Source organism: Chelonia mydas, chromosome 2 (genome assembly GCF_015237465.2).
Source record: "Chelonia mydas isolate rCheMyd1 chromosome 2, rCheMyd1.pri.v2, whole genome shotgun sequence".
In the NCBI taxonomy this organism is placed as follows: domain Eukaryota; kingdom Metazoa; phylum Chordata; order Testudines; family Cheloniidae; genus Chelonia; species Chelonia mydas.
The window spans coordinates 35,983,750-35,996,403 of NC_057850.1; the positions used below are offsets into that span (position 1 = coordinate 35,983,750).

General features: G+C 45.3%; 1 protein-coding gene across 5 annotated transcripts in view; it reads right to left on the reverse strand.

Moving 5' to 3' along the window:
- The window catches only part of FZD6 (frizzled class receptor 6), a 46,908-nt gene that overhangs the window by 12,107 nt on the left and 22,147 nt on the right, over nt 1-12,654 (reverse strand). For 3 of the 5 annotated variants that reach the window (XM_037892162.2, XM_007056100.4, XM_043539228.1), the window contains exon 3: nt 4,775-4,971. The exons of 1 other annotated variant lie outside the window; for it this stretch is intronic. In XM_037892162.2, coding sequence (XP_037748090.1) covers nt 4,775-4,971 — 197 coding nt within the window. Of the gene's footprint in view, nt 1-2,687; nt 3,660-4,774; nt 4,972-12,654 lie in introns of those variants that run through there. One more of the 5 variants, XM_027818462.3, reaches the window with a different exon arrangement.

Consider the following 12,654-nt stretch of genomic DNA (forward strand, 5'->3'; position numbering starts at 1 on the left):
AATATAGGAGTGAAATGTTGCACATCTGGGATATACAGATGGAAATATCTTTTCTTTTATTGGACCAGGTCAATGTTTAACTGCTGACAATAGTGGTTTGATTGTGTTTCAAATCACCTACTCTCAGAAAGCTCTCTTCCCAGGGTACCCACTGCTCTTGTTCACAGCTCTGTAAGGCCCCTTACAGTGCTAATTAATTTGAAATCGAGAGATCAAGACTATGAGATCAAAGAAGGGATAAACAATTGAGGACAGTGGGAATTTAGAACATTTTGTAGAAGTCTCACAATAATAGCAGTGTAAATCCATTCAAAAAGGAAAAAAGACTCATTATTAGAAATGGAGAGATGACCTTTTTAACATTAAATCTGCCTTCACTAATGGATCTGCTTGGTTTCATATCAGCTGATAACACTTTACCTCAGGGGAAAAATATTTACAGAAGCAGTCAGATGGTGAGGACTGTCTGTCATAGAACTGATAAGGACTTTGATATCCATAATATATTACTGGAAATTACCTAACAGACAGGAAAAATAAAAGGAGAGCTAGTATAAAAGTTGAACACAATTGTAATTATTTTTTCTTTAACTTTTAAAAAAAGTTAATTTAACTATAGCTTGTGACATTTAGAATTTGATTGGACAAAATAACTTAATCTGTTTTATAATGACCATTTCTGCATTAGCAGGTGATGGACTTATCTTATGGCTAGATTATGCAATCTTTACTTGAGTAGGAGCACACTTACTCACAATGAGATTACTAATGTGTGCAACTACTCACCAATGAGTCTGAGTTCTACAATTTATCCTGAGAGTGAGAATAGATTAAGAGTGCCTCTGTAAAAATGGCATGGCGGAGTTCCATCATCATGATTTCTCACTGATTTCCATAACAAATATGCTCAGTTTAAAAGTAGAAAGGTTTTTTTTCCCCCTAAATGCCAGATGGACAAACTCAACTTGGTCTCTCTGTTTCATCACCACCATTAATAAAGGTTCTTCTGGACAAATTGGGCTGGCCTGAGAATTCTAGAAGCTAAAGTTCTTTTTAACCATACAGCAGGAACATCATGCACTGCACCAGTACAAAGAAAAGGAGTACTTGTGGCACCTTAGAGACTAACCAATTTATTTGAGCATGAGTTTTCGTGAGCTACAGCTCACTTCATCGGATGCATACTGTGGAAACTGCAGAAGACATTATATACACAGAGACCATGAAACAATACCTCCTCCCACCCCACTCTCCTGCTGGTAATAGCTTATCTAAAGTGATCATCAAGTTGGGCCATTTCCAGCACAAATCCAGGTTTTCTCACCCTCCGCCCCCACCCCACACAAACTCACTCTCCTGCTGGTAATAGCCCATCCAAAGTGACCACTCTCTTCACAATGTGTATGATAATCAAGGTGGGCCATTTCCTGCACAAATTCAGGTTCTCTCACCCCCTCACCCCCCTCCAAAAACCACACACACAAACTCACTCTCCTGCTGGTAATAGCCTATCCAAAGTGACCACTCTCCTTACAACGTGCATGAAAATCAAGGTGGGCCATTTCCAGCACAAATACAGGTTCTCTCACCCCCCCCCCCTTTTTTTTTTTTCCAAAAACACACACACACAAACTCACTCTCCTGCTGGCAATAGCTCATCCAAACTGACCACTCTCCCCACAATGTGCATGACAATTACCAGCAGGAGAGTGGGGTGGGAGGAGGTATTGTTTCATGGTCTCTGTGTATATAATGTCTTCTGCAGTTTCCACAGTATGCATCCGATGAAGTGAGCTGTAGCTCACGAAAGCTCATGCTCAAATAAATTGGTTAGTCTCTAAGGTGCCACAAGTACTCCTTTTCTTTTTGCGAATACAGACTAACACGGCTGTTACTCTGAAACCTGCACCAGTACAAGTTTATCTCACCAATTTACCAACTTGCTTTATCCTCGTTCTGTTGGGGTCATCTCTGAGGAGTCAGGAGTGTCTATCTTAGGGTTCTCATTAGTGCCTCTCTCGTAACACTCTCTAGGCTCATTCAGTCTTTGGCCTTTCTGAGGCTGCCAACAACAGTGCCAGTTACTGCTGACTCCAAGGGTATTTTTTGTGCTATGGACTCTATGTTAAGAACTGGACAGAGAATACCACCTCACTTCACATATGAGCAGTAGATAGTGTTAACTTTAAGTCATTATTGTCAGTAGTAGAATAATTTAGAGATGCAACGGTTCCTGGAAAAAACTGAGTATTTTATTTTAAAATATATTTTAGAAAATATACTGAATATCTGAATAAGCTTCTAAGATGGCTAATTCTACAGAACAATTCTGAGACAGGTTTGTAGCTCTGCAGAGGGGCAGGGGTGAGAGTGTGAAATGCTGCAGAGCCTGAACATCCCATGGGCCTCCATACTGTGTTTCCATGTTGCTGCTCAACCTGTCCCCTGCCCTTGGGTCTGTACTATCAGACTCTTTTCCCTGTGGCTATGCACAGTGAAGAGGTGACTTACCATGGTCTACAACTGCCTAAATGGGGAAGAGATTTCGGATAGTAAATGGCCCTTTAATCTAGTAGAAAAAGGCATAACAATCCAATGACTGGAAACTGAATCTAGATAATTCAGACTAGAAATAAAACATGCACCTTATTTAACAGTGAGAGTAATTAACAATTGGAACATCTTACCTAAGGATGTGGTGCATTCTCAAATCACTTGAAGTCCTAAATCAAAACTGGATACCTTTCAAAAACAAATGCTACAGTTGCCAACAGAAATTACTGGGTGAGGTTCGATTTCCTGTGTTATGCAGGAGGTCAGACTAAATTATAATAATGATCCCTTCACGCCCTAAAAATCTATGAATTTTTGATTATCTCTCTGGGGGCTAGAAGAAACAGACAAAGATAAGATTTTTGTGAAATACTGAATCTTGGCATGCAGCATAGATAAAGTAATGGGAGGTTTAATTTGTTCAGCTAAGTGGTTAAGATTAAAATAAAAGCCTTCTGGTACTTAGTGATGTATAGACAGAGTGCCTTATATTTCATAGTACCATTCAGTTACTCTTTGGGGGCTGGAATACTTTGGTCTAAGAGTGTGTGTGTGTCAGTGTCATCTGGGATATACAAGAGGTTAAACCTGGGGAATTCTGCACCACTGCGTGTGTGCAGAATTCATATCCCCCTCAGATTTCTTTGACTTTCTAACAGGGAAGCATTCTTCTGCAGGGAAGCAAAGGGAAGCTGCAAGAGTGGTCACATGCCCCCCTCCAGCAGAGCGGGCGTGTTGTTTCAGGCACTCAGAGCAGCTGGCGAAGAGATAAATCACTGCAGGGGGTGGGACTGGGTACACCCTGACCAGTGGCGCCTACCCTGTGCTGGGCCCAGCTGCTAGTCCCAGCTGGGCTGGGGGAGGATGCGACTCCCTCTTCCCCTGCAAGGAGCAGCCAGAGCCGGGTCAAACTCACCCCCAAAAACCTCCCCCGGCTACAGGAAACTCCGTACACACACCCTGTTTCCTGCCACATTGCTCCTCAGCTGTGGGGGTGGGGATCACTGTATGGGGAGCTATTCCCACTGCCCACAACCTGTGCATCTGGAACCCTCCCACACACAGAACCCTGTCGAGCCTCACCTGCCTGCATCCAAATCCCCACCCTGCCAAGCCTCACCCCCTGCATCCAGATCCCCACCCCTGCTCCCAGATCACCCCTTGCTGAGCCCCCCACAATCGAACCACCACTCTCCTGCACCTGGACCACCCCTCACTGAGCCCCAAACTCCCATCCTACCAAGCCCCACTCCCCCAGCACCCAGACACCCCCCACTGAGCTCCCTACATCTGACCCCCCTCCCGGCTGAGCTCCATCCCCCGACACCCAGACCCCCCATGCTGAACTTCAACCACCTTCACCTGGACCCCTCTGCAGAGTTCCATTACCCCTGAACCTGGAACCCCCCCAAACAAGCTCCTGTGCATCCAATCCCCCCACACCTGGACCCTCCCCAAGCTGCCCGCACACAAATTGCCCCACACAGAACCCTCTCAATCCACACCTGGATCCCCCCCACACTAAGCCCCTCCACATTTGGATCCTGCCAGGCTGAACCTGCCTGCCCCACACCTGGTGCGTCTTGCATGGAGAGGCAGGGCCCTGTGGTGTTTCTGGGGCAGACCTGGCCCTTGTATTGTGTCAGTGTCAGGTGCTGCCTCACTGATGAGTCCGTGTCCTGGGGAGGGGCTGCCGGGTGATCTTCCACCTCTGTGCAGCCAGTGGTCTATGCTGGAGCCTCCACATTTATTTATTGACAAATAAAATTTGCAGAACTGTATCTAATTTTAAAATATTGTATGCAGAATTTTTAATTTTTTTGGTGCAGAATTCCCTCAGGAGTAAGGAGGTCACACTGGATGATATGGTGGTCCCTTTTGACCTTAAACTCTATAATTCTTCATAAAATCTCTGTGAAGCAGATAAGTACTGTTATCCCATTTTACAGATAAGGAAGCAGACAGAAATATATGGTTTTAAGCATTTTGTACTGAGACAAAATCACTAAGAGGAAATCCAGGAGATCAGTTTAATTAAGTTTCTTGAAGAGAAATTTCTCTCTTGCTCAGGTAACCTTTCAGGGTCCCCACTGATGTGGGGACTACTCTGAAACAGATATTAACACATTCTCCGTCTCAGACTTTCAGTTCAGCTGTGGGTCAAATCAGGAGTGTTTGAAAATGTCACCTTCATTGCATGTCAGATTAAAAGGTACTACACCTGTTACATTCCAGTTCCTCTGGCCAGGTGATCCCAAAAGTGTCTATTAACTGTTTACAGTCGGAGTATACTCTCTCACAAAGTCTTCGACAGGGGTGAATCACATGAATTTGCTTCATGCAGGCAGGCACAAATGCTTTACACAGAAATGTGTGGACATCTGGAGAACAGTGGAGATTCACAAGAGGAAGAAAAGGCTTTACAAAAAGAAAAAGATTTTGATTAGTAATTTTTAAAAGAAGCAAAAAATCAGCAAACTTAAAAACCATGGACTTAATGGAGACACTGGTTTTATGGATTTGTAACACACCTTATTTACAGCGGGGTAGTCAAATATTTTTTGTGACAGTCCAAATTTCTTGGTCAAGGTATAGTCAAGGTCCAGACTCCAGTGGCAGGGGCTCCAGCCTGGCGGAGCTCCATTTAGGGAAGGCAGGTGCGGGGGGGCACATTCCCCCTGCCCCAAGTTGTGTGTCAGCCACCCCTTGAATTATGTGTCAATCCTGGCTGCCTGCTGGGGCTTCCACTGTCTGCTTTTGGTGCTTGCCAGGGCTCCTGCTGTCAGCCCTGGGCACTGGCCAGGGCTCCATTTAGGCAGGGCGGGGGGGGAGGGGGAAGGGCATCTGCCCCCCTCAGTTACATGTCTGTCCCAGGCACCTTCTGGGGCAGTGGGAGCCCCGGCCACCCAGGGGGTGACATGAAACCCAGGGGGCACGTGTGCCCCCTGCCCTCCCTAAATGGCACCCCCTTTCACCAGGGGCACACAAAGCATGGTTGCCACAGTTGGGCTAAACTGCAGGCAGGACTGAGCTGCAGTTGTGCCTTCTGGCCACTTGAGCACGCTGTGGCCCCTGTGGAGCAGGCAGTCAGGTGCCTTGACTCCTGCTCCTCAGTCGCAGGCCGATGGCGGCCAGAGGATGGTGGAAGTGGCAGCAGCAGGGTGAGTGTTGGTGCCAGGCTCCTCCACCTTACCCCGCAACCCCAGCTCCCCCAGGCTCAAGCACATGGCCCATCACTCCTCTACCCACACTCCTCCTCCCCTCCCCCCCCACATTAACTGCCCATGGCCCCCCAGCGTTACACAGTCCAGTTAAAAGCCTTTGGCAGTCTGGATTTGTCCCGCAGTCCACCTATTGACTACTCCTGCCCTACAGCCTGCTAACCTTAATTGTCCACTTCATTGTAAGTGGTCTCCTACAGAATGTGTGAGCACCTTGTGTTTAACAATCTGTCCCACCTTGTATTTTAGCTCAGACACTCTGGTTACCTTTTCCAGACCTGAAGAAGAGCTATGTGTAGCTTGAAAGCTTATCCCTTCCACCAACAGAAGTTGGTCTAATAAAATATATTACCTCACCTACTTGGTCTCTCTCATATCCTGGAACCAACACGGCTACAACAATACTGCAAATAATTTTAAGCACTGTGGTTCACATTTTACTTTCATGTGGATTTGAAAAGATATTATGAAAAAAGACTACTTGTTTGACAGTTATAAAAAAGGATTGTAACTAGTGATCTGAATGACTAGAACGAAGGACTTTGAGTTCTATTAACATTGCTAACCGTAACTCTGCTCTGATATCTTAGCCTAGGGCCAACCTCTCTAATTCAATTTCACCATCTGTGAAATGAGGATAGTACTATACACCTACAAGTTTTTTCTAAGACTAAGATTTTCAAAAATGGGTGCCTAATGTTAGGATCCTAATTTAATAGTTAGGCACCTAACTAAGTGGCCTGGTTTTAAGAACTGCTGACAACCTAGCAGCCCAGCATTTACTTAAACACCTAGCATTTACAACCTAGCAGCTCCCATTTACTTAAAAATCTTGGCCAAGATACATCACATTCATCACCATGAGATCTGAATGTCTGAGAATTGTTATGATTAATGTAATTAAGGAACATTATTGATTTTCTGTATAATATATTCCAAAACTCAAAAACAGGCCAGCGTTCCTCTGTCAAAGTATTCCTAGTTTATATCTTCACTACAAAAAGACAGACACTGAATTACTGGTAACCACTTCTACCTGGCAACTACTAACATAAAATTAAATACAACTTTAGTAATTGCTTAATGCACTGTTTTCAGGCAGACGGGCCTACTAGAGGGAAAAAATAAAGTTGTTATTTATGGTATACCAAATTGATTACTAGGTAAAAACATGGTTTAGCTTAACAGACTGCAGTCCCATCCACTAGTTACTGCTAATTTTTGAGAGCCCATTTGCCATTATATTGACAATATATTCTGAGTGATATACCTAGACTAGGACAGCTACTTGATTAAATAAGTCTCTTTTTGGATTACTGGAAGAAAAAAAAAAAAACACACCACACCCTCCAAGATTCAGGTAATATTTGTACTAAGTTATGTCTCCAACTAGTAGTCAAATATGTATAGCAGGAAAGTTGAAATAATATATGAACCATATGAAAATCTGTAGATAAACAGGAAGAATATGAGGAGTTCTCACAGTGGAGCAGAATGTATGGTATAAGCAAATGTGGACAAAGGAAAAATGGTTACCTAGCTATTTCTTTCCAATTAATGGATATGTCTCCCAATCCTTATTATATCTTCTGGCAACTAGAAACAATTCTAAAGCTGTCAGTCAGTGATTGGGAGAGGGAGAAGTCAATTTTTGACTCTAGAATGGAAACTTTTAACATAAACAAGCTGTTTTTCAAACCAAGATGCTTTAACCTTCAACAGTAAAGATCCCGAGGGAGAGTGGGATTCGTGGACATGCTATTTAAGAGAAAATAAATTGACAAACTACTACGTTTTTTTCCCTCACAAAGTTACATGTCCAACAATCTTCATGGTACATAAGTAATAAAATTTAGATGTGTATTTGGGATGGGGAAGATAAAACAAACAGAAAAGCCCCTCATGAAAAATCAAAAATATGTTAAGTTGGCACTACGCCATGGAACATTGTGGCTGTGCACTTCATCTGCAGATTCCATTACAGAAAGTAATGCTTTATGAAAGTATGTGCACTTGACCAGCTGTCTTTGCAATTGTCTTCTGTTGGAACCCTAAGACTTGAGTACTTTCTGCTGAGGAGGCAGGCACAACTCTGGGATAATGTGCAGCAAGCAAAAGACCCCAGAATATCCAATAGCCTGGTGGAATGCTGGAGACCCAGGTTCAAGTCACTGCTCCAGATCAGTGTCTCCCACGTCCTAGTGAAGTACCCTAATCACCAGGCTATTGGATTTTCTTGGGTTTCTCTTAATTTCGTCAAAAACGTCAAAAGGTCTCGATTTTGTCCCAATGCAAGGGACAGAGAAAAATCATTTCCCATCCAGCTCTAGTCCTAATGTTCAGTTTATCCTGGCTCATTTCTTTATTGCACAAGGACATAAAGTAATTAGCGCTGCCAACTTTTTAATGGCACAAAACCAAAAACCCCTGCCCCGTCCCTTCCGTGAGGCCCCGCCTCTTCCCTGAGGCCCCATCCCCACTCACTCCATCCCCTTCCCTCCATCGCTTGCTCTCCCCCAACCTCACCTACTTTCACTGGGCTTGGGCTGGTGGTTGGGGTATGAGAGGGACGTGAATGCTCCAGCTGGGGGTACGGGCTCTGGGGTTGGGCCAGGGATGAGGAATTTGGGGTGTGGGAGAGGGCTCTGGAATGGGGGAGAGGGTAGGGTGCGGGGTGGGTATGGGCTTGGGGTGTGCGCTCTGGGTGGCACCAGAAATGAGGGGTTCAGGGTGTGGGAGAGGGATCCGCGCTGGGACAGGGGTTTGCAGGAGGGGACTCCGGGCTGGGGCAGAGGGTTGGGGTGCAGGAGAGGATTCGGAGTGCAGGGTCCTGGTGGTGCTTATCATGGTTCTGAGGAAGCAGCCGCCAGGCTCCTCCAGCCCCATGACTCATGAGGGAGGCTCCACGCGCTGCCCTGGCGCCCGCAGACGCCGCCTTCGCAGCTCCCATTGGTTGCGGTTCCCAGTCAATGGGAGCTGCGGACCCATCCTTGGGAGTGGGGGGCAGCACACAGCACCTCCTTGGCTGCTCATGCATCAAGGGCTGCAGGGACCTGGTGGCCACTTCTGGGAGCCACATGGAGCTAGGGCAGGCAAGGAGCCTGCCTTAGCCACAGGGCCCCACTGCACCACCAACTGGACTTTTAATGGCCCAGTCAGCAGTGCTGACCAGAGCTGCCAGGGTCCCTTTTCGACCGGGAGTTTCGGTCAAAAACCAGACGCCTGGCAACTCTAAAAATAATGGAACTACTAATAGCTGGCTCCTATGGAAACTGAATTTACTTTTGAAGTGGTTCTATTGAAATATTTACTGTATTTCCTAATGAAAGGGTATTATACCATTCCATAAAAATATAGAGCTCAAAAATTCTCCTTGTGTAGGTAAGGCTATTAGAGATGTAAAAGAAGGTCTCTCTTTGGATAAGGCAGAGTGAAAGCTTCAACCGACAGGTAAAATTTTAGGAATGTGTGAAATTAATACATATTCTACATTGGTCATATAGCTAGTTTATGTAAAAATGTTATTTTTACCTCATCCTTTCCACCCCCAAGTTTTCTGTTTCCTCCACCAGTCACATCTTTCCCTCCACCAGTCACATTAACCTAGCTTGTAGAATTTTTAGGGCAGGGGCTCTCTCTTTACTTATACATGGTATTTCCTATTTGTACAGTGCCTAACACAATGGGGTTTACATTAGGACCTCTAGGTGCCACTATTAAAGCTAGTGGGAGATTTTTTACCCCACAGAAAATTTCAACAAAAAAAGTGGAAAAAAATAATTGGTCAAAATTTTGACATTTCATTGAAAAAACAAAAACTGAAAGTTTTCATTTTTTGGCTGCAAACTGAAAACTTTTGGGTTTTCAGCAAAGAGTCTAAGGCCTGGGCTACACTGGGGGGGTGGGGTGGAGTGCAGGGGTTCGAACTAAGATACGCAACTTCTGCTACGCTATTCATATAGCTGAAGTCGAAGTATCTTAGTTCGAGTTACCTGGCCGTTCTCACGGCGGCGAGTCAACCGCAGCGGCTCCCCCGTCGACTCTGCTTACTCCTCCTGCCAAGGTGGAGTACAGGCATCAATTCGGGGAATCGATCTATCGCGTCTCATCTAGATGCGATAAATCGATCCCCAATAGATTGATCACTACCCACCGAGCCGGTAGGTAGTGAAGACGTACCCTAATTTTTCCTACTGAAAGCAGACACTTTCCATAAAACCTTTCATTTTGTCAAAAACCCAATTTTTTGCAGATAAATAATATTACACACACAGTACAAGTTTTAAACAAACAATTTAATACTGGTATACAGTGATGATGATTGTGAAGCTTGGTTGAGGTGGTGGAGTCAGAGGGTGGGATATTTCCCAGGGAATGCCTTACTGCTAAATGATGAACTAGCGATTGGCTGAGCCCTCAAGGGTTAACCCATTGTTGTTAATGTAGCCTCACACTCTACAAGGCAGCACGAATGGAGGGACAGGAGACAGCATGGCAGACAGAAAGAGACACATACCATGAGTGTGAGAGAGAGAGAGAGAGAGAGAGAGAGAGAGATGCGCATTGCTCCTTTATGCTGACCCCACTCTAAGTACACTGCCTTTTTAAGTAGATCAGCAAGCTGAGATGGCAGCTACTGCCAGGAAGCTCCCTCTGTCCTGAGCCCTGTCGTGTGTCCCCCCTGCTCTATGGAAAATGGGGTAAGTGGGGTGCAGGAGCAGGGGGACACCCTGACATTAGCCCTCCTCTCTCCTCTCTTCCCCCTGCCCCACACAGGAGGCAGGAGGCTCCCAGGAGCAGCACATGGCAGTGGGGGGAGGGAAAGCTGAACTGCCGGCAATTGATAGCCTGCTGGGCGGCTGCCACACAGGGAACTTAGGGGAACGGGGAGCTGATAGGGGGGCTGCCGGTCCACCCTGGTTCCAAGCCCCCACCAGCTAGCTCCAACGGGCTGCTCTTCCTGCAAGCAGTGAACAAAGCAGGCAACTGCAAAACGACATAAGGGAGCATTGCACAACGTTAAACGACCGTGTTCTCCGATTGATTAGCAACGTAACAATGAAACAATGTTAACCGGGATGACTAAGTGACGAGTTACTGTAGATCCCTCCAGTTAGAACGTTCCCAATTTGGCTATTACAGCAAATAAGCAGTCTGCATTTTCTGGAGGACCATTAAAACAAAAGCTCACCAAGAGTTAAGGAGAAGTATTCTCCTCCTGTAGGCCTGTTTGTGGGGAAGGAAATGTAAAACCGAGGTCAAAAGTCCACTGGAAATGAGAGTTAATCGCTTCAAGACATGCCTGTCCTGAGCCACGTCAAGGGGCTCAACTGTTTCTGTAGTCCAGTCCCATGATTTTGTTCTCTCCAAGCACAGCACTGGCAAGACAGATGTAATTCCTCTGCTTCCCATAAATTCAAACATCCTAAACTTTCTCAGCAGTGGGAGTGAAATTTTTTGGGCTAGTCAGAGGGAATGATCTCCTGAGCCTGGACAAAAACATTAGCACCTGACTTACTATATTTTTAGATTCTCTGAGACATCGTGATGGACCAGTTCCTCTGCCCTTTTGCTTAGCAGGGTACCAAACTTTGGAACATGACTGAAACAAGGTCACAGTATCTAGGGTAGTGACACTGCTCTGCATCATGTAGCCAAGGATAAAAGATATCAGGTATATTGAAGATATAGAGGTGAAGTATTAATTTAAGTTTTAACAGTGCCAACAGGCCTCAGGCCTGTGAAATATTTAGCTTAGTGTTGTAGTAGCCAGACAAAGTACTAACAAAGTAAAACTTCAACAGGACTTTATTTTTTGAAGTGGAAACCTCTTTTCCAAGCTGCTGCTGCACCCTCAGTAGCTCTCCCTCAGCCTCTTCAACACCTCACCCCTCCTTCCTGTTTCCTGTCCTTTCAGACTCCCAACAGCCAGTGCTCCAATTCTAATAATTACAAGCAACATTTAAACACCACACTTAGCCAAAGAAGGCCTCAGGTTATCCTGAAGGACGAGGTTATCCTGAAGGACAATCCTGCAACAAACCCCGGTGCCAACTCTGTCCACATATCTATTCAAGGGACATCATCATAGGACCTAACCACATCCTGAAGGATGATCCCTCACTCTCAGAGACCCTGGGGAACAGGCCAGTCCTCGCTTACAGATAGCCCCCCAACCTGAAGCAAATACTCATCAGCAACTATACACCACACAACAAAAACACCAACCCAGGAACCCAAACCTGCAACAAACCCCAGTGCCAACTCTGTCCACATATCTATTCAAGGGACACCATCATAGGACCTAACCACATCAGTCACACCATCAGGGGCTCTGTCAAGGTTCCTTCCCCACTCTGAACTCTAGGGTACAGATGTGGGGACCTGCATGAAAGACCCCCTAAGCTTATTCTTACCAGCTTAGGTTAAAAACTCCCCCAAGGTACAAACTTTGCCTTGTCCTTGAACAGTATGTTGCCACCACCAAGCGTTTTAAACAAAGAACAGGGAAAGAGACCACTTGGAGATGTCTTCCCTCAAAATATCCCCTCCCTCTCCCCCCAAGCCCTATACCCCCATTCCTGGGGAAGGCTTGATAATAAAACTCAGCAATTGGTACAGGTGAACACAGACCCAAACCCTTGGATCTTAAAAACAATGAAAAATCAATCGGGTTCTTAAGAAGAATTTCATTTAAAGAAAAAGGTAAAAGTCACCTCTGTAAAATCAGGATGGTAAATACCTTACAGGGTAACCAGATTCAAAACAGAGAATTCCTCTAGGCAAAACCTTAAGTTACAAAAAGACACAAAACCAGGAATATACATTCCCTCCAGCACAGCTGTTTTACCAGCCATTAAACAAAAGAAAATCTAACGCA